Genomic DNA, 23188 nt, shown 5'->3' on the forward strand with positions numbered 1-23188 from the left:
TAGGGTATCCCAAAAGTCTTAGTGCCATTTTAAGTTTTAAAAGCAGTTCTGCACCAAGACTTTTGGGACACCTTATATTACATACAATTCCAGAGTTGACATGAAGGGCAAATAATTGCATTAAAATCCAAACTGTATCTAGCAGTTATATTTTAGCACTGGAAAAATTCCAAAGAGAATTGTAGAAGGGAGTTCCTCAATACACTGATGAGAGAAACATAAATTTGCCTTCATTTTTCAGATTTGCTGTTTTTCAAATTTATTTTCTCCACAAAGATCACTAGATACTTTACCTTTATTATTTTTCACTTGTTCCACCTATTTTAGTGTTTAACAAATTTCCATTAAACTTCCCAATCTTAAGAATATATTTATCATACATTTTCTCAATAGTTCTCTATTAAATATTCTTAACATTTAGGTCCAAATATAGTAGCACAGAGGCATTTCTTCATTATTTTCCTCTTTTCTTCCCCTCTTCCTTCTTCCTCTTCTTTTTCTCCTCCCTTCTTTTTTCCCCATTCATCTTCCTTTTTCTTCTCCTTACTTCTTTTTCTTTCTCCTCCTTTTCTCTCCTTTCTTTTTCTTCTCCCTTCTTTTATTAATCTTCCCCTCTTCTTTCTTCTTTTTCTCCTCTCCACCTTCTTCCTCTTCTTGAATTTTATTTCTACAGCTCTCCTGACTCTTCATATCTTCAAGGCTTCTCAAAGTATTTCTGTTCTATAGAGCTATCTCTAGGGTAAGGGACAGACAAGATATTAATTGGCATCCAACAGTAAATCCTTCCAGAAGGGAGAAATGGAATGGATTCTTTTACTGATTCATTTGTACCTTTACCTTTTGCAAAGATAATAACTCAGGAATTCTTTGCTATCTCCTTAAATTTCTCTCTAGTCTCACTGAATAAATCTTCCCTTGAGAGACAACAACACTCCTTAAATCCCCAAGTCAAATTCTAAAGGAAGTATTTTAGGAGTTTTAAGTCTCTGCCCCTCCCCCTCCCCTCAAGGTACATGTAGCATATGTTAAGTTGTTTCTGGGTGAGAGAGCAATCAATATTTCATTTTTTTGGTGTTGAAATGAATTTAAAATAGCACAATATATGGAGGTGGCAAGGTATTTCAAATAATAAATGGTACTGCTTTTCTTCTTTGTTTTTTTTTTCTTATTTTCCCTTTACTTCTGAAAGCTTACATAACTGTACTAGGTTTAATTGTTCATAACATATCCATCAGAGACAACTTGAGATTTTTCAAAAAGCCCAGTAGCTGCCTAAAATCAACTGTGTAGAGGATTTTGTATTCCAAAGCAAAATCTTCCCTAGAACCCAGTGTAATCTTCCTAAAATACTGTGTTATTCTTGCTAAAGCTCCCTAATTGGATCTTTTAGGGCCTGAAAAGGATATCAAAAAGAGAGAAAGATGCAAGAGGATTAAAGAATGCTGGGAGTGTTAGTAAAACCTACTTATTATTTTCTACAATCTAACCAAGGTGCTATTAACCTGTTAACTTTATGTATATCCCACTACTGACACTGTTCCTATGAAGAAACTTTTATAAAGCACTATTTATTAAAATTAGTTTATTTAAGACAAAGGATTTAATGCTCACTGTCATATGCCTTTGCAAATGGAATTCTGTTTGGATTCCATGGGGATTACATGGTCCAGTAGAATAGGATTAGTATTTTTTTTCTTTCCTTCAATTAGCAATCCTCTTCTCCTTTCCTTTCCCCATTCCCCTCAGGTCCTTTCCCACCCAGGTCCACCCTTTCTCCATAGTAAAAGAAAAAAAAAATCCTAACAAATCCTAGTGTCCTGTGATTGCCCTGTTAAGAGACTCTTAATTCAATAAACTCACTGGAGAAGTGTTGATTGTTCTAGCCCCACATTGTTCTTGGCACATTATGTTGTTTTCAGTCATGTCTGACTCTTCAGGACCCCATTTGGGGTTTTCTTGGCAAAGATACTGGAATGGTTTGCTATTTCCTTCTCCAGCTCATTTACAGGTAAGGAATCTGAGGAAAACAGGGTTCAGTGACTTGCCCAGGGTCACACAGCTAATAAGTGTCATCTGAGGACAGATGTGAACTCAGGAAGATGAGTCTTCCTGAATCCAGGCCCGTTCCTCTATCCACTACAGTCACTTAACTGCCCCATTATAGGGGTTGACACATTATAGGGGCAGAATAATGATAATGGTTAGATGATGACAAAATTTCAAGACTTCAAGAATCCATAATTTCATCACCCATGGATGATCCATGATCCAAATTATAGTCCTTCTATACTTCAGTACATGGTTTTTGGTCTTCATGAGTTACTATGGTCCCAAACAGCCAGCACCAGGTGGGTAACGTTCTGAGGATGAATCTCTCTGAAAATAGCAAATCTGACATCCAGAGGGTAAGCACATATTATTCCTGGTTGGATCCAGACTTTAAGCCTTTCCAGCTGGTTAGGACCTACCAAAGCTGAAGCTCTCCTTTGATAATTTTTGAAAGCTGGCAACCTTGAGCCACAAAGAGGCATTGAGGAGTTCAGTGGAGGAAGAGAAAAGTAATAAGAAAAATAATAACTTTAATTTGTACTTTTCAAATTCATTTTCATTATTCAGGGACATTGATGCTGAGGAACTCATTGGTGAAGAGTAACTTAGCTCCGTCTTGCTTCCTAGTCATTCTCTATATTTCTGTTGTACTGCATATGTAATTATTAGTTATATTGTGGCAGTAGTACAAAATTCCAAAGTGCCACAGAAACCTTGGAAATGCCATTGGAGAGCACTACCAATTGATGGATGCATCTGAGACTTGAGTATCAAGTTATGTTATGTTATGTTTTGTTTTGTGCTGGTCAATAGGTTTAAATGACTTGCCCAGAGTCACACAGCTAGTAAGTGTCTGAGGCCAGATTAGAACTCAGGTCCTCCTGACTCCAGAGCTGGTGCTCCATCCACTTCACCACCTAGCTGCCCCAACTATCAAGTTATCTTTCCTGAAATTATACTGGGATGTTAGTTAATCAGTATCTTTCCAAGGTATTGGCATAGCATTTCTGCTGCCCTTTCCAAGTCTTTAGGAGACCTAGTGGTGTAGTGGATAGAGTACTGAGCCTGGAGTCAGGAAGACTCATCTCCCTGAATTCAAATCTGGCCTCAGATACTTCCTAGCTGTATGGCCCTGGGCAAGTCACTTAACCCTATTTGCTTCAGTTTCCTCATCTGTTAAATGAGCTAGAAAAGGAAATGGCAAACCACTCCAGTATCTTTGCCAAAATCAAAAACAAAAACAAAAAAACCCCAAATGGGGTCACAGAGTCAAACATGACTGAAATGACTGAATGACAATAGAAAGATTTCTAAGCCATTGGTATATAACATTTATGTTTATGAATAATATCAATAATGCCTTGTGTTTCTCTAATATTGTTCTCCCAAAGGAGTTAAAAAAAAAAGTCCATGAATATTGTAATTGTTTTACTCTTTTCTTATGAGAAGTTGGTTATAACTCCAAATCATAACATATCTAAAAGAGAGAACTATAAATGGCTAGGCTGGTTCTGGGGTATTCAATACAAATTACCTCAAAATCTTAAATCTACGGAGACAGTCTTTAATGTCCTGGACTCAACGCTCCATCTTAAAAGGCTCCACAAGCCCCCAGTTCTACCATAAAGCCCTAAAGTGGCTCCCACCATTGCACGGGGAAAATTCCTCCCTACATTTTCTGAGCTGGGAAGAAGGCAGGCATTATTATCCCATTTTTGCAAAGCAAGAAACCAAGAGTCAGGAAAAAATAGATGACATGCAAAATAGTGCTTAACAAACGCTTATTGACTGACACAATATTTCATAATCAGTGACTTTAGAATTAGGACTAGAATAAGGATTTCCTCGTTTGTTGTCTTTGCTGTGTTTTCTTCCACTAACCTCTGATGGATTAATTTTTCTGTGTAGTTTTTATTTTTCTTGGAGGAGAAATGATTATAGAAGACGATACGGTTCTTGCCCTTAAGGAGTTAAAAATATAACACACTTGACAGAATTCACCTTTGCAGTTAAGTGTTACACCACATTTGCATATTTTTAGGACATTAAATGCCTTGGTATCAATCTTACCAGATATCCAAATCAGAGGAATATTCTGCGGCTCCTAGCAATGCGTCTGGAGGACGATACCAGAGTGTCACTACTTCTGAAGAGTATGTCTGACTGGGGATGGACTTAGCCCGAGCAAGACCTGCCAGATTGCGTTAAAAACACACACACACACACACACACACGTAAGTAATTACATCTCTATGTCTCATAGAAACATGGCAGTTGATTTTGCCCCAGAAGCAAGCAAGTCATGGAAGATTACAGATGAAAGAGCAAACACTCAAAAAGAAAGTAGATCAATAGTTCTGATTTGTAGACACCAATTTGCCTTATTTCATAAAAGTTTCTCTTATCACAATATATCATTCTGGTGGTCTTCTATTTTTGGTTTTTTTTCAATCACTACACCTTCCCTAAGAATCAGGTTGTAATGGACAAAGAGACTTAAACATGTCTGAGACATGAGACATAAAGACATGAGACATAAAGACAAGAGGGGACTCTGCCACTTTGATAATTCTCTTTCTGAAAAAGAAATGCTCTATAATGTTAAATTAAAATTAAATCAGTTAAATAAATAAATAAATAAAAATTAATTAATTAATTAAATTAATTATTAAATTAGATTTAATTAAAATTTTAATTTAAAAATTGGAATACAGAGTTCAGTAATTTTTTCCCCCAACAGATTATACTAGAGCTAGTTCTGCTACAAGACAAGCATCCAGAACTTGATATTTTGGACAAGTACACCACAGTATTACTTTGGAAAAGTAGAGTCTGGAGTCGACCTCTTCATCCTTCCTTTCTATAATATGCCTAAATTATCCCAAGAGTTAGTATTTTAGCTCAGATTCATTATTTCCACTGAGTGAGGGTCCCTAAGCAACCTTATAGTTTGGAAATCCTTCCTCCATTCTGGATACCTTCATATAATTTAGCTTGCTGCCACTAACGAAATAAAGAGTATTGTCTTATAGACTCGATCCCAAATTATAGCCTCTAAATAGAGAGGTGACACTAAAGGAGTTAGCATCGCTACCTCTTTCTTGCCTTATAAAAGTTTGAGATGCTCACTAAGTAATATGTCTCCTGTTTCCAAAGGCCAGATCTAGTCGATGCACAGGATAAATAAACATGTGCACACAAAAGGATCATTGTTCATGAACAAGAATGAGACCCAAGGAAGGAGGGATTGACTCACCAAAATCAGCTAATTTGAGTTCTCCAAGATAACTGATGAGTAAGTTCTGAGGTTTCAGATCCCGGTGAAGAATGTGTTGATGGTGGATATAAGCCAGGCCCCGCAAAAGTTGAAACATGAAGAGCTGGAAAGAATAAGCATCATACCTAAGCAGTTTTGTGCTATCATGTGTTAATATCCACTCTAAATGAAAAATAGCTTTCTAAGAGAGGATGGTAAATTTATGCTTTGAGAGAAACAAAAATTAAGATACTTTTTTTTTAAAATAGCAAAAGTAAGGTCACTGGACCATGATCCAAAACAAAAAAAATCTCTAATTTTCTGGCTTCTCCTTATTAATTTCTATTCGATTGTTAGTATTTATTTTGCTTGACTAAGTGCAAGGCTCTGCACTACATGTCAGGGATACAAAGACAGGTACATTATAGGCATTGCCCTCAAAAAGCCTAAATTTTTAATGACAGAGGAGGCGGTCAAAGGATAAGTATACAAATAACTATGTTACGTGGAAAAATGTGAAAAGGAGAGATTTGGGCAAAGTGTTATTTTCTCATTTGAGGAGGGTGAGACTCGTCACTTTCATGTGATGGGGTAAAGGATTAGTGGAAGAGATAGCATCTTTGTTGGGAAATCACTCATCAATATAATTTTTAGTCAGACCAAATGGTTTGTGAAGTTCCTCCCAGCTCAGAGATTTTGCAATTCTGTGAGTTGTCTGGGAATGGGGTGGCAGAAAGGGAAGACTCCATTCCAGGCTTGGGGACAGAGCAATCAAAGGCAGAAGACTAAAGTAGACAGGATGAGGTAAGTCTGGAAAGAGAAAATGGAGGCAGATTGTAGAAGGCCTGGTTTTGGTTTTCAAGACATTTTACAGACAGTTTGTACTTTGCTCAGAAGGCAATTACAAGTCATTAAAAGTTTTTGAGCAGAAGAGTTCATGAGAGCATAACTGTGTATTAAGAATATTACTTAGAAAAAAAAAGAATATTACTTGGACCAGGGGTGGGGAACCTGCAGCCTCAAGGCCACGTGTGGACCTCTAGGTCCCCAAGTGTGGCCGTTTGACTGAATTCAAACTTCACAGAACAAATCTCTTAATAAAAGGATGTGTTCTGTAAAACTTGGACTCAGTTGAAAGCCAGCACCCAAGGACCTAGAAGGCCACATGTGACCTTGAGGCCACAGGTTCCCCACTCATGACTTAGATAATGGCATGAAGAATGGATTGGAAGGAAAAAGACCAGAGGGTGGAGTACCAGACAAAAGTGGTATTAGTATAGCCCAGATGAGAAGAGACAAATGCCTGAACCAGTGGCTATAGGAATTGAAAGGAGAAGTAAGTCTAGATATGAAATATTGTAAAAATAGAAAAAACAGGATTTGACAGCTCATAAGATGTGTGGAGTAGAGAAAACTAACAAGGAGAATTCCTGGGTAATAAAGGTAAGAGACTGGGAAGACGGTGCTGACGTTACCAGAAATAGGGAAGTTGGGGAAGGGGCAGGCTTGGCTCCTTGATACAGAAGAAGGAGGCTTTATTTTCAAAATTTCAGTTTAACTTTTGCATTAGTCATCAGTCTTCCAGAGAAAAGCATCACCTAAAATATCCAAAGAGAAGCAGGACTTTCCCAGCATTGGACTTAGCCCGAGGTAAGTGTTAACCTGGAAATGGTTCTCCAAGGTTTAAATTTTATTGTATCTCAGATATCCTTAAAACAAAAGACCACGGACTGGGAAAGACATAGTCAGTTGACTTTGGGAACTGGAGTTAGTTATCTTTTTGTCTCTTTTAACAATCCTAGGTCATATTTGAAAATACAAGGAAAAGACTATAGATGATGGATTAAAAGGGAAAGGAAACTAAAAAGAAGAGGAGACACTGAGAAAAAATAAAATGAAACATAGAAAGAAAAAGAATGAGGCAGGGGAAGGAGAAAAGAAACCATTTCCATACCAAATTGAGAAATGTTTCATGTGGTTATAAAGCCAGGGAATTAGAAAAGTTATCAGCTTCCAATCAGTTTTCCACAAGTACAAAAGCCAACTAAGGAAAAAAAAATATAATATCCTAAGTGTCTTTTGCTATTTCTTCCAATGCCACTGGCAATGGAGAATTTAAAAGCTAACACTGGTGTTTAAGGAGATTATGCCAGCCCAGAACATGTTTCTACAGTTCAGAAAAGAAAGTGCCAGCCCTCGCATTCCTGGTGACATGGAGACAGTGGCAGAATTGAACAGATGAATCAATTTTTCCACCCTATCCGGGAACCTGGGCATCTCAGAGACGTGCCAAGTCTGGTGCTCAGCTGTCAGTGACATGTAAGACTTTGAAACCTAAGTTAATGAGTGGTATGACCTGAAACAGAAACAAGAGCCCAAAATGTGTGAGCCATTAGACACCCTATTTGCTTTGGGCAAATCACTTAAACTTACCTGCTATGGGTTACCTGTCAGAGAAATAGTTATCCTATAGCAGTTTTGCTGATTTTTCATATTCACAAAATATTCAGTCCTGTAAAAATGTCCTTGTTCTCTCTCTCCCCATGCCAGATTTCTACTAGTCTCGTGACACTTGCCAATGTCTTCCCTTATTGTGAGAAGGCCTGCTTAGTTATGCAATATAGAGAATAGTGGGATAGGTAAAGCTGGAGCAGACTGGAAGTAAGTTGACAATTTAACTGCAGGTATCACAAATGTAAATGACTGTGAAAAAGGCAATGAAAAGAAACTATAGAAGAATTAAAAGGAAGGATAGCAGAAAAGCATACTTCAATATGAAACACTTCAATGTGAAGGGAAGAAAGAAAAAAGGACAAAGGATAGGATAAGGAAGAGGGCAAAGTAAGAAAGAAGGAAGGAAATAATCAGCAAGCATTTATTAAGTACTTACTACATATAAGTCAAGAACAGTGCTTAGCACTGAGGATACAAAAAAAAAAAAGGCAAAGTCATGGTCCCTGTTTCCTATTCTAATGGAAGAAACAACCTGCAAACAACTATGTACATACAAGACACAGACAGTATAAATGAGAGGTACTCTCAAATCAAAGTGGGGGAGCAGGGAGCCAGGTCAGGAACTGCTTCTTGCAGAAAGTGAGAGTTGAGGTGAGACATGACAGAAGCCAATGAATCCAGGATGCATAATAGAAGGACATGGCAGAGAAAGAGCGAGAATAAAAGGGAAGGGAAAGAGATCATAGAATGGATTCATTGGGTGTTATCATTGGCCCAGCCCTTTAGTTTCTGTTTGGGGCACAGACTATAAATGCTAGCAATTATCCTCTCTCATTCCAGCATTTTCAACCTCTTCCTCTCCTCTGGCTCCTTTCACTTCTGCCTACAATATATTCAGGTTTTTCCTAGTTGAAAAAAAGAAAGGAAAAAGAAACCCTTCTCTCAAACACACTCTTTCCTTGCTAGTGTAGACAGAGAGCTCTTGCTAGCTGCCATCACATCCTTAGCCCGTATTCGTGCCTTAATCTTCTGCAATTTAGCTAATGTTCCTACCACTGTACTGAAACTGCTCTCTCAACACCAATAACTTCAGTCGCCAAATCCAAAGGCCTTTCTTGACCTTTTGACAACATTTGTTGACCACTGGTCCATTTTATGTACTGGTGTCAGGTCAGTCTTCCAAAAGCAGGACTATGAACATGTCACTCAAAAACCAAACTAAACTAAACACTTTCATGACTCCTGTTTTCTATAGCACAAAGTAAAAACTCCTTAGTTTGGCAGTTAAGTGCCTTCCCAATCTGATACCAACCTAGTTGCCCAGTTTTATCTCCTATGACTCCCTATCTTATATATTTTTTTGTTGTTGTTGTTGAAATTGGGAAAGGGGTAACAGTGTTCTCTGTTCACTTGTATGGTTTCATGAGAATTGACATGACCTGTTTTGAGAATGAAGATGCATTTCAAAATTCTTTTCTTTCAGAGAAATGTGTCCCCCAAAGTACTCACTCTGACGTTGTGAGGATGAAGACCTCCTGGATGTTCAGACATATACTGGGCCAGGTCAGTATGCTAAAGGAGATAGTGGGAGAAGGAAGAAGGAAAGGATGAAAAGAAAAATAAAGTTAGCATACACAGGTATCAGCTTTTAGGCAGGTAGCAGACAACCTTCAGAATATATTTGGAGAAATCTAATGCAGTGGAAATTAGAAGGCAAACAGGTATCTGGTTAACAGCAATAATTTTTTTCTGATAAAAATTTCATTTCCAAGCTACATAAGTAATTGATTCAGCTTTGTAAGCCATTCTACAATAGATAATTGGTTAAAGGCTATGAACCGGCACTTTTCAAAGGAAGAAATCCAAGTTATCAGCAATCACATGAAAGGGGCAGAGCCAAGTGAGCAGAGTGACTGGAATAGTGCAGGGTGCTTCCCCACACACACTCCTCCAAACAGATCTAGAAAATGCTCTAGTCCAAATCCTAATGGGAAAATCCAGGAAAAGTCACAGTGAATCCTTTGTCTAGCTCAGCTTAACACAGGGAGACAGATAGGGGGGCCTATGGACATTGGAGATTGGGTCAGGCCAGGTGCACTCCAGCATGCAGAAACAGGTATACATCAGGGCAAGAGAAGGTACAGTTACCAACTGGCAGCTCTGTTGACCACTATCTAGTTCTGGGTCATAGATCTAGGGTATAGTGAGAAGGAAACCTACAGAGGGGTGGTATTTCCTGGTAGGGGTGCCTTCGGTGGTGTATGGAGAAAGAATGAACTTCAGAAGCCAGCAACAGTAGTTTGTTTCAGCCCCAAGAGCAGAACTGTATCTCAGTTCTAGCATCTAGCCCAGCCTGCAAAGCAGGGAAGTCCAGCCAAGGCAGGAATCCCAGACCAAAGAAGATCCTACACTTCTACCTTTCCAAGCCAACAGAGCTTCCCAGATAACTGATAGAGGAGGAATCTAGTGGCAGTTCACCCTTGCACAGACCCAAACACAGGGCAGAAACTTGCAGAGCTTAGACCAGGGGGTCACAGACCAGACTTTGACTGGATCAGACCTTTTGGGGAGCATTAAAAGCTTGCAGGTCCTGAGATCCTGAAACAACACAACACTCAATACCGAAGAAAAGACCAACCCAGAGCTTGCCTCCAGAAGATCCCTGCTCTAACATCAAGTCCCAAGTCAGGCAGTAGACTGGAAGAATGAGCAAACAAACAAACAAACAAACAAAAATAACCCCACCATAATGAACTATTATGGTGGCAGAGAAGCTCAGGACACAAACCCAGAAGAAAAGAATGACTCCAAAACAAGCAAGGCCTAGGAGGAAAACACAGTTTGGGCACAAATTCAACTAGAATTACTGGAAGAAATGAAAGAAGAATCTTTTCTAAAGTTAAAAAAAATGTGTTTATAATTGTAATGAGAGCACTTGAGGAAAAAATTTTTAAAAAGAAATTAGAACATGGAAGAAAGAATTGGAAAGGGAATTAATAGCTTGGCCCAAGAGGTACAAAACCTTGCCCAAGTAACAAACACCCTTGAAAATTAGTATGGACCAAATAGAAACCAATAACTTCATAAGGCAACACAAAATACTAAAACAAAATCAAAGGCTAAAAAAATAGAAGAAAATGTAAGATGTCTTACAGCAAAAACAACTGACCTGGGAAACAGATCGAGAAAAAAAAATTTAAGAATCACTGTACTATCTGAATACCATGACAAAAATAAGAGTCTAGATATCATATCTCAAGAAATATTAAAACTGCCCATTTCTCTTAGAACCAGAGAGCAAAGTGGAAATAGAAAGAATCTACCAATTACCTCCTCAAAGAAACCCTAAAATTAAAACTCCCAGAAAAGTCATAGCCAAAATCCAAGCTTCCAGATCAAAGAAAAACTACTGTACATAGCCAGAAAGAATTCAAATACTAAGGAGCCACAGTCAGAGTCACATAAGATTTAGCAGCCACCACTATAAGGAAGCAGAAAACTTAGAATATGTTATTCCAGAAAGCAAAGAATATGGGCTTACAGCCAACAATAACTTACCCAGCAAAACTGAATATAATGCTACAGGGGAAAAATGGATCTCTAATGAAATAAAGGGCTTCCAAACATTATGAAAAGAACAGATCTACAGAGACTTTGATTTTCAAATACAGAAATGAAGAAAAACATAAAAAGATAAAATGTGAATGAACATGTTAAAGGACTAAATAATAATAAACTGTTTACATTCGAATATGGGGAGATGATACATATCCCTTCTGAATCCTATTATCATCAGGGTTCATAGAAAGAAGCCAATTCGATGAGGCCTGGGAATTGCTCTGTTATATCTTGATGATCTTAAGAAAAGAGTAGAAAGAGAGGGGAAGAGAAATATACTGCAGGGGAAGGGAAAGAAAGGTTAGGGGAAATTATCTCACATAATCAGAGTGTGCAAGCTGATATCAATAAAAACAAGGACTAAAGCGGGGGAGGGTTATGGGTTGACACTTGAACCTCACTCTCATTTGAACTGGTCAGAAGAAGGAAAAATATACATGGATACACTCAATTGGGTACAGAAATTCATTTCATTCAATAGAGAAGTAGGAGGGAAAGGAGATAAGGGATAAGGAAGAAGTGGAGGGAGAATATATTAAGGGAAAGATTAGTACTAAGCAAAACATACAAAAAATATATTTACAGCTGTTTTTGAGGTGTCAAAAATGGGAATTGGGGCTAGGAGCTCATAAAATGTGGAATGGGGAATGTTCAAACAAATTGTGGTATGTAAATATGATGAAATACTATTGTGCTGAACTCTTATCAACATAATGGCCAATTAGGATTCTAGAAGACTAATGTGGAAATACGCTACCTGCCTCCTGACAGAAAGGTGAAGGACTCAGAATGCAGAATGAGGCAAATATTTTTGGATCTGGCCAATGTGGAAATTTGTTTTGATTGACTATACATGTTTGTGATGGGTTTTGTTTTCTTGTGTTCTTAAGGTGGGGGGGGATGGGAAGATTGAAGTACAAGGGTGAGAAGGCAGATCTTTACTGATTAAAACAAATATTTTTTTAAGAGAAAGAACAATCATATGAAGAAATGTTCTGAATTACTAGCAATAAAAAACTACAAATTAAGCAACTTTGAGATACTTCCTCACACCTATCAGACTGACAAAGATGACAAAAAAGGAAAATTACAAATATTGGAAGGGCTATGAGAAAACAGGTCCACTGTTGGTAGAGTTGTGAATTGGTCCAACTGGAAAGCAATTTAGAAATAAGGGACCATAAAGTGACTAAACTATACTCATCCTTTGACCCAATAATACCACTACTAGGCCTATGCTTCAAAGAAGCCAAAGAAGGAAGAAAAAGATCTAAATGTACAAACATATCCATAACAACTCTTTTCATGGTAGCCAAAAATTGGAAGCTAAAAAGAGGATGTCCTCCTATTGGGAAATGGATAAAGAATTTGTGGAATATAAATGTAATGGAATATTACTGTGCAATTAGAAATGATGAAATGAAAACATTTCAGAGGAAAATGAGAAGACTTTTATGAACTGATGCAGAGTGAAATGAGCAGAACTAGGAGAACAATTTCTACAACCATAACATTACAGGGGAAAAACAACTTTGAAAGACTTAGAACTCTCACCAAGTCATTGACAAACTACAAGTCCAATAGAAGGAAGATGAAACATGACACCTCCTGACAGAAGTGATGAACTTAAAATTCAGAAAGAGACATACATTTTTAGACATGACTAATGTGGGAGTTTGTTTTGATGAACTAGACATCTGGTTCAGTTAATGCTGATGTTTTTCTTTTTTTAAAAAATTACTCAGTGGGGAGGTAGTAGAAGAGACAGATTAAATTTTTAAATTTTTGTTCATTGGAAAAACAAAAAAAAAAGGGCTATTTTTTTTTTTCAAAAGAAGATACTCTGAAGCTAATCTCCGGCACTTTCAACAATCTGCTTTGAACTAAGCATCACTTGTGTTTAGTATTAGAAAAGCTTGACTCTATGGCCAAGTGCCTTCTCCAACAAATAATATGACCCATTCAATATAACTAGACATAACATCCCAGTTAAATCTGATGCCACTGGATACAGCTGTATTTGTACATTCATTCTCAGAGTGCATTGAGAAACAGAACATGCTAGCCAAGGATACTTAACTGTATATTTTCTTTTTTCTCCCACTTAACAGTATTTTATTTTTTCCAATTACACATAGTTTTCAACATTCATTTTCATTTATTTATTTATTTATTTTTTGGCTAGGCAATGGGGTTAAGTGACTTGCCCAGGGTCACACAGCTAGTGAGTGTTATGTGTCTGAAGCCAGATTTGAACTCAGGTCCTCCTGACTTCAGGGCTGGTGCTCTATCCACTGCGCCACCTAGCTGCCCCTCAACATTCATTTTTGTAAGATTTTGAGTTCCACATTTTTCTCTCTTCTTCCCTTCTTTCCCCCTTTCCCAAGACAGCAAGCAATCTGATATAGGTTATACATGTACAATCATATTAAACATATTTCCATATTAGTCATGTTGTGAAAGAAGAATCAGAACAAATGGGAGAAACCACAAGAAAGAAAAAACAAAAAAAAGTGAAAATAGGCTTCAATCTGAATTCAGACTCCATGGTTCTTTTTCTGGATGTGGATAGCATTTTCTATCATGAGTCTTTTGGAGTTGTCTTAGATCATTATACTGCTGAGAAGAGCTAAGTCTATCATAGTTGATTATCGCACAATGTTGCTGTTACTGTGTACAAAGTTTTCTTGGTTTTAGTCACTTCACTCAGCACCAGTTCATGTAAGCCTTTCCAGGTTTTTCTGAAATCCACCTGCTCATCATTTCTTATAGCACAATAGGATTCCATTACATTCATATACCTCAACTTGTTCAAAGCCATGCCTTACTTGATGAGCATCCCCTGAATTTCCAATTCTTGGCCATCACAAAAAGAGCTGCTATTAAATATTTTTGTACGTGTTGGTCCTTTTCACATTTGCATGATCTCTTTGGGATACAGACCTAGTGGTGGTATTGCTGGATCAAAGGGCATGCACAGTTTTATAGCCCTTTGGGCATAGTTCCAAATTGCTCTCCAGAATGGTTGGATCAGTTCACAACTTCACCAACAATGCATTAGTGTTCCAATTTTCCCACTATCTTCTCCAACATTCCTTTTCTGTCATATTAGCCAATCTGATAGATATGACGTGGTACCCCAGAGTTGTTTTAATTTGCATTTCTCTAATTAATAGTGATTTAGAGCATTTTTTTTCATATGACTATAGATAGCTTTAGTTTCTTCATCTGAAAACTGCCTGTTCATATCCTTTGACCATTTATCAGTTGGGGAATGACTTGTATTCTTATAAATTTTTGACTCTTCTTTGGTCTTCTATATTTTTAAGAAATGAGGCCTTTATCAGAAACGCTGGCTGTAAAAATTGTTTCCTGGCTTTCTGCTTTCCTTCTAATTTTTGGCTGCATTGTTTTGTTTGTTCAAAACCTTTTTAATTTAATGTAATCAAAATTATTCATTTTGCATTTTTTAATGTTCTCTATTTCTTGTTTGGTCATAAATTCTTCCCTTTTCCATAGATCTGACAGGTAAACTATTCCTTTTTCTCCTAATTTCCGTAGGTATCACTCTTTATGTCTAAATCATGTACCCATTTGGATCTTGTCTTTGCATATGGTGAGAGATGTTCTATGTCTAGTTTTTGCCATACTATTTTCTAGTTTTCCCAGCAGTTTTTGTCAAATAGTGAGTTCTTATGCCATAAGCTGTAGTCTTTGGGTTTATCAAACAGTAAATGACTATGGTCATTTACTGCTGTGTCTAGTATGCTTAATTAATTCCACTGATCCACCACTCTATTTCTTAACTAATACCAAATAGCTTTGATGATTGCCATTTTATAATACAGTTTTAGATCTGATTTAGCTAGGCCACCTTCCTTTGCATTTTTTTTCATTAATTCCCTTGATATTCTTGACCTTTTGTTCTTCCAGATGAACATTGTTATTTTTTCTAACTCTAAAAAATAATTTTGTGGTAGTTTGATTGGTATGGCACTGAATAAATAAATTAATTTAGGTAGAATTGTCATTTTTATTATATTAATTTGGCCTACTTATGAGCAACTGATGTTTTTCCAGTTGTTTAGATCTGACTTTCTTTGTGTGAAAAGTGTTTTGTAATTGTGTTGATTTAGTTCCTGGTTTTGTCCTAGCTGGCAAACTCCCAAGCATTTTATATTGTCTACAATTATATTAAATGGCATTTCTCTATCTCTTGCTTCTGGTCTTTGTTGATAATATATAGAAATGCTAATGATTTACGTGGATTTATTTTATATCTTGCAATTCTGTTAAAGTTGTTAATTGTTTCAAGTAGTTTTTCAGTTGATTCTCCAGAGTTCTCTAAGAATCATATCATCTGCAAAGAGTGATAGTTTTTTTCCTCTTTGCCTATTCTAATTCCTTCAGTTTCTTTTTCTTCTCTTGCTGCTAAAGCTAGCATTTCTAGTACAATACTGAATAACAGTGGTGATAATAGGCATCCGTGTTTCACCCCTGATCTTATTGGGAAAGGTTCTAGCTTATGGCCATTACATATAATGCCTGCTGATGGTTTTAGATAGATCTTCCTTATCATTTTAAGGAAAACTCCATTTATTCCTATGCTCTCTCGTCTTTTTAATACAAATGGGTGCTGTATTTTGTCAAAAACTTTTTCTGCATCTATTGAGATAATAATATGATTTCTGTTAGTTTTGTTATTGATATGGTCAATTATGTTAATAGTTTTCCTAATGTTAAACCACCCCTGAATTCTTGGTATAAATCCCATCTGGTCATAGTGTATTATCCTTGTGATAAATTGCTGTAATCTCTTTGCTGATATTTTATTTTACATTTTTGCATCAATATTCATTAGGGAAACTGGTCTATACTTTTCTTTCTCTGTTTTGGCTGTTCCTGGTTTAGGTATCAGCACTATATTTGTGTCATAAAAGGAATTTGGTAGGACTCCTTCACCTATTTTTCCAAATAGTTTATATGGTGTTGGAATTAATTGTTCTTTAAATTTTGGTAGAATTCACTTGCAAATCCATCTGATCTTGGAGATTTTTTTCTTAGGGAGTTAATTGATGGCTTGTTCAATTTCTTTTTTCTAAAATAGGATTATTTAAGTACTTTATTTCCTCTTCAGTTAATCTGGGCAGTTTATATTTTTGTAAATATTCATCTATTTCACTTAGATCATATATTTCTGGCATGCAGTTGGATAAAATAGCTCCTAATTATTGCTTTAATTTCCTCTTCATTGGTAGTGAATTCACCCTTTTCATTTTTGATTCTGGTAATTTGGTTTTCTCATTATTTTTTTTTCCTTCACAAAACCAGCTCTTAGTTTTATTTATTAGTTCAATAGTTTTCTTATTTTCAATTTTATTAAATTCTCTTTTGATTTTCAGAATTTCCAATTTAGTATTTAATTGGAGATTTTAAATTTGTTCTTTTTCTAGCATTTTAGTTGCATGTCCAATTCATTGATCTCTTCTTTCTCTGTTTTATTCATGTATGCATTTAGAGACATAAAATTTTCCCTAAAAACCGCTTTAGCTGCATCCCATAAATTTTGGTATGCTGTCTCATTGTTGTAATTCTCTTTGATGAGATTATTGATTGTTTCTATGATTTGTTGTTTGACCCATTCATTCTTTATTTATTTAGGTTATTTAGTTTCCAATTAATTTTTGGTCTATCTTTCCATGGCTTTTCATTACATGTAATTTTTACTGCATCATGATCTAAAAAAGATGCATTTAATATTTCTGCCTTTTGGCATTTGATTGTGAGGTTTTTATGCCCTAGTATATGGTCAATTTTTGTGTAGGTGCCATGTACCACTGAGAAAAGGTATATTCCTTTCTATCTCCATTCAATTTTCTCCAGAGGTCTATCATATCTAACTTTTAAAAAATTCTATTCACCTCCTTAACTTATTTTTTTAATTTTGTTGTTAGATTTATCTAGTTCTGAGATGGGGAGGTTAAGGTCTCCCACTAGTAGAGTTTTTGCTGTCTATTTCTTTCTGTAGCTCACTTAACTTCTCCTCTAAGAATGGGGATGCTATACCACTTGGTGCATATGTGTTTAGTATTGATATTACTTCATTAGCTATGGTGCCTTTTAGTAAGATGTAGTTTCCTTCCTTATCTCTTTTAATTAGATCTATTTTTGTTTTTACTTTGTCTGAGATTGGAATTGCTACCCTTGCTTTTTTTTTTTTACTCCAGCTGAAGCATAATATACTTTGCTCCAGCCTTTTACCTTTACTCTGTGTGTATCTCTCTGCTTCAAATGTGTTTCTTGTAAACAATGTATTGTGGGATTCTGGCTTTTATTCCACTCTGCTATCTGCTTCTGTTTCATGGAAGGGTTCATCCCATTCACATTCACTGTTATGATTACTATGTATTTCCCTCCATCCTATTTTCCCCCAATTTATACCTTTCTTTTTCTTTTCACCTTGTTCCTCCTCACCAGTGTTTTGCTTCTGACCACTGCCTCCCTCAATCGTTCTCCCTTTTATCAGCCCCCCTCCTCCTTTTTCTTTCCCTTTTCCCCTTTCCCCTTCTACTTTCCTATAGGGTAATATAAATTTCTATACCCAAGTGAGTGTGTATGTTATTCCCTCTTTGAGCCAAATTCTGTTGAGAGTAAGATTCAAACAATGCTCACCCCCTCCGTTGTTTCCCTCTATTGTAATAGGTCTTTTGAGCCTCTTCATGTGATTAATTTACCCTATTCTGCTTCTCCCTTTCCTCTTTTCCCAGTATAATCTTTTTTTCACCCCTTAATTTTTTCTATATCATCACATCAAAGTCAACTTATACCCATACATTCTGTATATAATTCTCAAGAGTTACAAGTATCATCCTCCTGTGTAGGGATGTAAACAATTTAACCTTATTGATTAATGTGTTTTTTTCTTTCCTGTTTATCTTTTTATGCTTCTCTTGAGTCTTGTATTTGAAGATTGAATTTTCTGTTCAGCTCTGGTCTTTTCATCAGGAAAGTTTAAAACTCCCCTGTTTCATTGAAGGTCTATCCTTTTTTTCTTTTTTCTTTTCTTTTTTTTGGTTAGGCGATTGGGGTTAAGAGACTTGCCCAGGGTCACACAGCTAGTAAGTGTCAAGTGTTTGGTCTGAGACCGGATTTGAACTCAGGTCCTTCTGATTTCAGGGCCAGTGCTCTATCCACTGTGCCACCTAGCTGCCCCGAAGGTCTATCTTTTTCCCTGAAAGATTATGCTTAATTTTGCTGGTTAATTGATTCTTGGTTGTAATCCAAGCTCCTTTGCTTTCTGGAATATCATATTGCAAGCCCTCTAATCCTTTAATGTAGAAGCTGCTAAGTACTGTATAATCCTGACTGTGGCGCCTTGATATTTGAATTGTCTCTTTCTGGTTGCTTGCAGTATTTTCTCCTTGACCTGATAATTATGGAATTTGGCTACAATATTCCTTGGAGTTGTCATTTTGGAATCTCTTTCAGGAGGTGATCAGTGGATTCTTTCAGTGACTATTTTACCCTCTGGTTCTAGGATATCAGGGCAGTTTTTCTTGATAATTTCTTGAAAGATGCTGTCCAGGATCCTTTTTTTTTTTGTCATGGCTTTCAGGTAGTCCAATAATTTGCAAATTATCTCACCTGGATCTGTTTTCCAGGTCAGTTGTTTTTTCAATGAGTATTTTACATTTTCTTATATTTTTTCATTCTTTTGATTTTGTTTGAATGATTCTTGATGTCTCATAGGCATTAACTTCCACTTACCCAGCTCTAGTTTTCTAGGAACTATTTTCTTTAGTTAGCTTTTGTACCTCTTTTTATATTTGGCCAATTCTACTTCTTCAGGAGTTGTTTCCTTCAGTAGATTTTGTTTTTCCATTTGACCAACTGTATTTTTTCAGGAATTGTTTTCTTCAATCAATTTTTGTCCTTCCTGTTCCAAGCCATCGACTCTGTCTTGCATAACTCTCATTTCTTTTCCCAATTTTTCTTCTCTTTTATCTGATTTTTAAAATTTCTTTTGAGATCTTCAAAGAAGGCTTTTTTTGGGTTTGAGACCGATTCATATTCCCCTTTGAGGCTTCGCATGTAGCCGTTTTGACATTGTCCTCTTCTGAGTTTGTGTTTTGATCTTCCCTGTCGCCATAATAGCTTCCTACGGTCAGGGCTCTTTTCCGTTTTTTGCTCATTTTAAGCCTATTTCATGACTTTTAAAGTTTAGCTCTGCTCCTGGGTCATAGGGGGTACTGTCCCAAGCAACCAGGGGCCTAGTCACTGGCTTTCTGTGCAGGGGCCTCCAGGGCTCTTGGCTTGCCCATTGCACTGGGATGACCCAGCCTAGTCATGTCTATTATACCAGGGTTCCAGGGCTGGCAGTTTGCCTTCTGTGCTGGCGTTGGAGGCCTCACAGCTGGCCTGCGGTGCTACTATCCTGCTGAGCCAGGACCTGGAGGCCTCAGTTGCTGATCTGTGTTGTGGCTAAGAGCTTTCCACTGGCTTGCCTAGACACCGTCTGAGCTGTGCTTCGCTCCTCTTTTACCTAAATGAGATAGACCTTTCCTGAAATCTTCGTAAGTTATCTGAAGCTTGAAAATTGTTTCAATCCATCTTTTTGTGAGTTCTGTTGCTCTAGAATCTGTGTAGAAGCTTGATTTAATGTCATTTCTGAAGGAAACTGGGGAGAACTCAGGCAACTTCCTGGCTTCTCTCTGCCATCTTGGCTCTGCCCCCTCAATTGTATAGTTTTTGATGCTTATTTAGCTATTCCCACCTTTTCCTTTAGTTAGCTTGTGAGAAATCTATCATTCAGAAGTATGCCAGTGGAGGTGGAGTAGAGTGGGAAGGTAGACAGTTTCCACCATGTTCTTATTAAGGCAGTGAAGTGGTAAAAAGAGATAATCATGCTAAAGCATCTCAAGTTTTCCCACGTAAATGAGACTTATGTACTTATTGTCAGAAAGGGAAAAGGGGGCTGAAGAAGTAGAGGATAAGATGTAAAAGGAGAATGGGAATAAAAGCAATAAGGCACCACTAATCACAGTAATGAAATTTTCCATAATACCTTCCACATTGTAATAAAAGTTTTATAATGCCATAAAATATTAACAGATTCATTATACAAGCACCAGGCTTTTTCCTGGTGCTTTGTAAAATGCTAGAACAACTCACCATGTATTCAAAAACAAAAGTCAGGGTCTCTTTGGTGTGGATAATGTCGTGCAGGAGCACAATATTGGCATGCTTCAAACCCTTCAGGAGGGAGGCTAAAGAAATTAAAAAATAAAATCAATCCACTGATAATAAAACTCAAAAATACTTTGAAAATTTCTTAAAATAGGTTCGATCTGATATCTTTCACCATCTCTTTTAGCTGTCTGAGAAAGTCTCTTTTTTCTGGGAAATAGTGCTTATGATAGCAAAGGACTGTATCATTATTTTGTGCAGGGTAAATCAATAAAAGTTTGCTTTTCTTAGAGGCTGCATTGGTTACATTAGGCTCAAATAATAATGTGCTTCCATCTACCCAATCAATTTCATCCTAGTATTCAAAGAGCTTTGCAAATTTCATCCTTTGGGAACACAATCATCCCTGCCACAGAAATGCAAGCATTGAGAGGGTAAAGTGACAATTCTGAATTTACCAACTAAGGCAGTGGCAAAACTGGGAATTACTTGAGTCCTCCACCCTCTAGAACAGGAGTTTTTTTAACCCTTTTTGTGTCATGAACCCCTCTGGCAGTCTGGGAAAGCCTAGGGAGCCCTTATCGGAATAATCTTTTTTAGCACATAAAACAAATACATAGGATTATGAAGAAAGCCAATTATCTTAAAATAAAGATGCGATTTTTCCCATTCAGGTTCACAGGTCCCCTAAAATCTATCACATATAGGGTTCATGGATCTCAGGTTAAGTACTGAAATCTACACCTCCAGATTTCCTTCCTTTTTTTAAAGGGTCTTCAGGTCCTGGCATAACTGGAGGGTAGGAGGGATCACAGCAAGGAATGAAACACGTGTGCCATGGAGTAGAATGTCTACCTAAGGGAAGGTTTCTTGAAGGGAATGTTGTACCAACAGGCAATTATCTGTGGGGAGAAAGGAAGTCATGTGTCCCTCCCCCTCCTCGTCCACCCCTAAGAAATGCAGAGTCCAGTGAAAATCACATAGTGTGGCATTGCTCTCTTATCCCTTCCCTTTCTCCCCCCAGATTTTTGTAAGGTAAAAGAAGTAGTCCTGATGTAGAGAAATCCTTGTTTCCTTCCCTTCTCTCACTTCCCTTTGTAATGCTACGTATTTTATTTTATATATTTAAAAATACTTTTCTGAAGAGTAGCCTCCCACTTAGTCCCTGCTTCAAGTCTCTCTTCTCCCCCTCCACACAACTGCAAAAGTGATATTCATGGAGAACAGGTCTGACTTGTCACTCTCCTACTCAAATAAACTCCAGTATCTCCCTATTACCTCCAGGACTTAACACAAATTCCTCTTTACAAGGACTTGCTGGTAGTTTTTTTCCCCAAATCACCTACTATCTATTTTGTTTATGGCTCTACATGCACACATTGTCTTCCTTAGCTGGGCTATAAGCTCCTTGAGGGCAGGGACTATTTTCTTTTCTTTTTGTTTTATCCTAAGCACAGTGCCTGATACCTATTAAACACTTAATAAATGTTTGTTTGCTTGATTCACGGAGGGGCAAAGGTCTTACCACACTGCTAGAACGTGACTATATGAAAGTCCCATGTCTGGGGAAGCAGTAGAAAGAAAATATTAACCCCCTGGTAGGATGGATTTCAACCCTGCCCCAGAAGATATCCTTCTTTCTTTCCATTTCTATCTTCTTTATAGTACTGTTGTTGTTGTTTTTTTTTTTTAATTCCCTCTCAGAAATGACACCTGTTATACTCATTCACACAGACTCCTGGAATGAGTTCTGAAAAGTTTCCAATACAAAGGAGCTTACAATGTAGTTGAGGAAAAAAGTAGTTCCACATGTACAAGTTTTAATATTTACAAAGCAAAACAATGCAGTAAAAAGTTAGTATACAATTACAAAAAAAAAAAAAAAAACAACTATTTACAGCCTAGGGACAATACCCCTGACTAGTAATGTGAGTCCCTCAAAGATGCTTACATAGATATTTTGTGGATAGCCACTTCAAACCATAAATCATGAGCCCCTACCTATAGGTCCACCTTTAGTCAGCCAGAGGGCATAATTAGTTCCAAACAAAGGCATTTCATAAAATAGCATAGTAAGAAAAGTAGCCATAAAATATTTCCCCCTAAGTAGGGCCCACTTTCCCACAAATATATGTGCCATCAATAGAAAGAATGGATACCATAGGGAACTTACATGGAGAGATATACACAAAGAGAACATTTGTGACCAGGATATACACATAAGGCATTAATTTGGAAGGGCAATTCTGACCTCTGATGCTAGATAGCTACTGATGTCTTCCAGTGATGTCATCATGCTACTTTCCACCAGGACTAATCCCCATTGGTCTTCACTGGACCCTATTCTACTGGACACAGTTCTGCCATTGGATGCTACTCTATTGGATAAGTAGTCCCCACTGGTTATTGATCACCTGGACTCTGGATATGTAGTTTCTCCTGCATGCTACTCTGCATATAAGCTGCTGAACACACTATCTCTGTCACATCCTGTTCCATTGGACAAGTATTCTCCACCTACCACAGATAGACATGGCTCCATGGACAAAGCAATTTGGAACCTCTCTGCTTCCAGTTTTTAGCTGTAGCTGGTCTTTAGATATAGGGCTATTTCTACCATGCTCT

General features: G+C 37.2%; 1 protein-coding gene across 1 annotated transcript in view; it reads right to left on the reverse strand.

Annotated features, from left to right (window-relative positions):
- The window catches only part of CDK15 (cyclin dependent kinase 15), a 93576-nt gene that overhangs the window by 57263 nt on the left and 13125 nt on the right, over positions 1–23188 (reverse strand). Inside the window, exons 4-7 of the mRNA XM_027873516.1 lie at positions 20549–20643; positions 9269–9331; positions 5306–5429; positions 4120–4240 (exon numbers count right to left, since the gene is read on the reverse strand). Of these exons, the coding sequence (XP_027729317.1) occupies positions 4120–4240; positions 5306–5429; positions 9269–9331; positions 20549–20643 (403 nt within the window). The remainder of the gene's footprint in view (positions 1–4119; positions 4241–5305; positions 5430–9268; positions 9332–20548; positions 20644–23188) is intronic.

Source organism: Vombatus ursinus, unplaced genomic scaffold (assembly GCF_900497805.2).
Source record: "Vombatus ursinus unplaced genomic scaffold, bare-nosed wombat genome assembly UNPS02014802.1, whole genome shotgun sequence".
Classification (NCBI taxonomy): Eukaryota; Metazoa; Chordata; class Mammalia; order Diprotodontia; family Vombatidae; genus Vombatus; species Vombatus ursinus.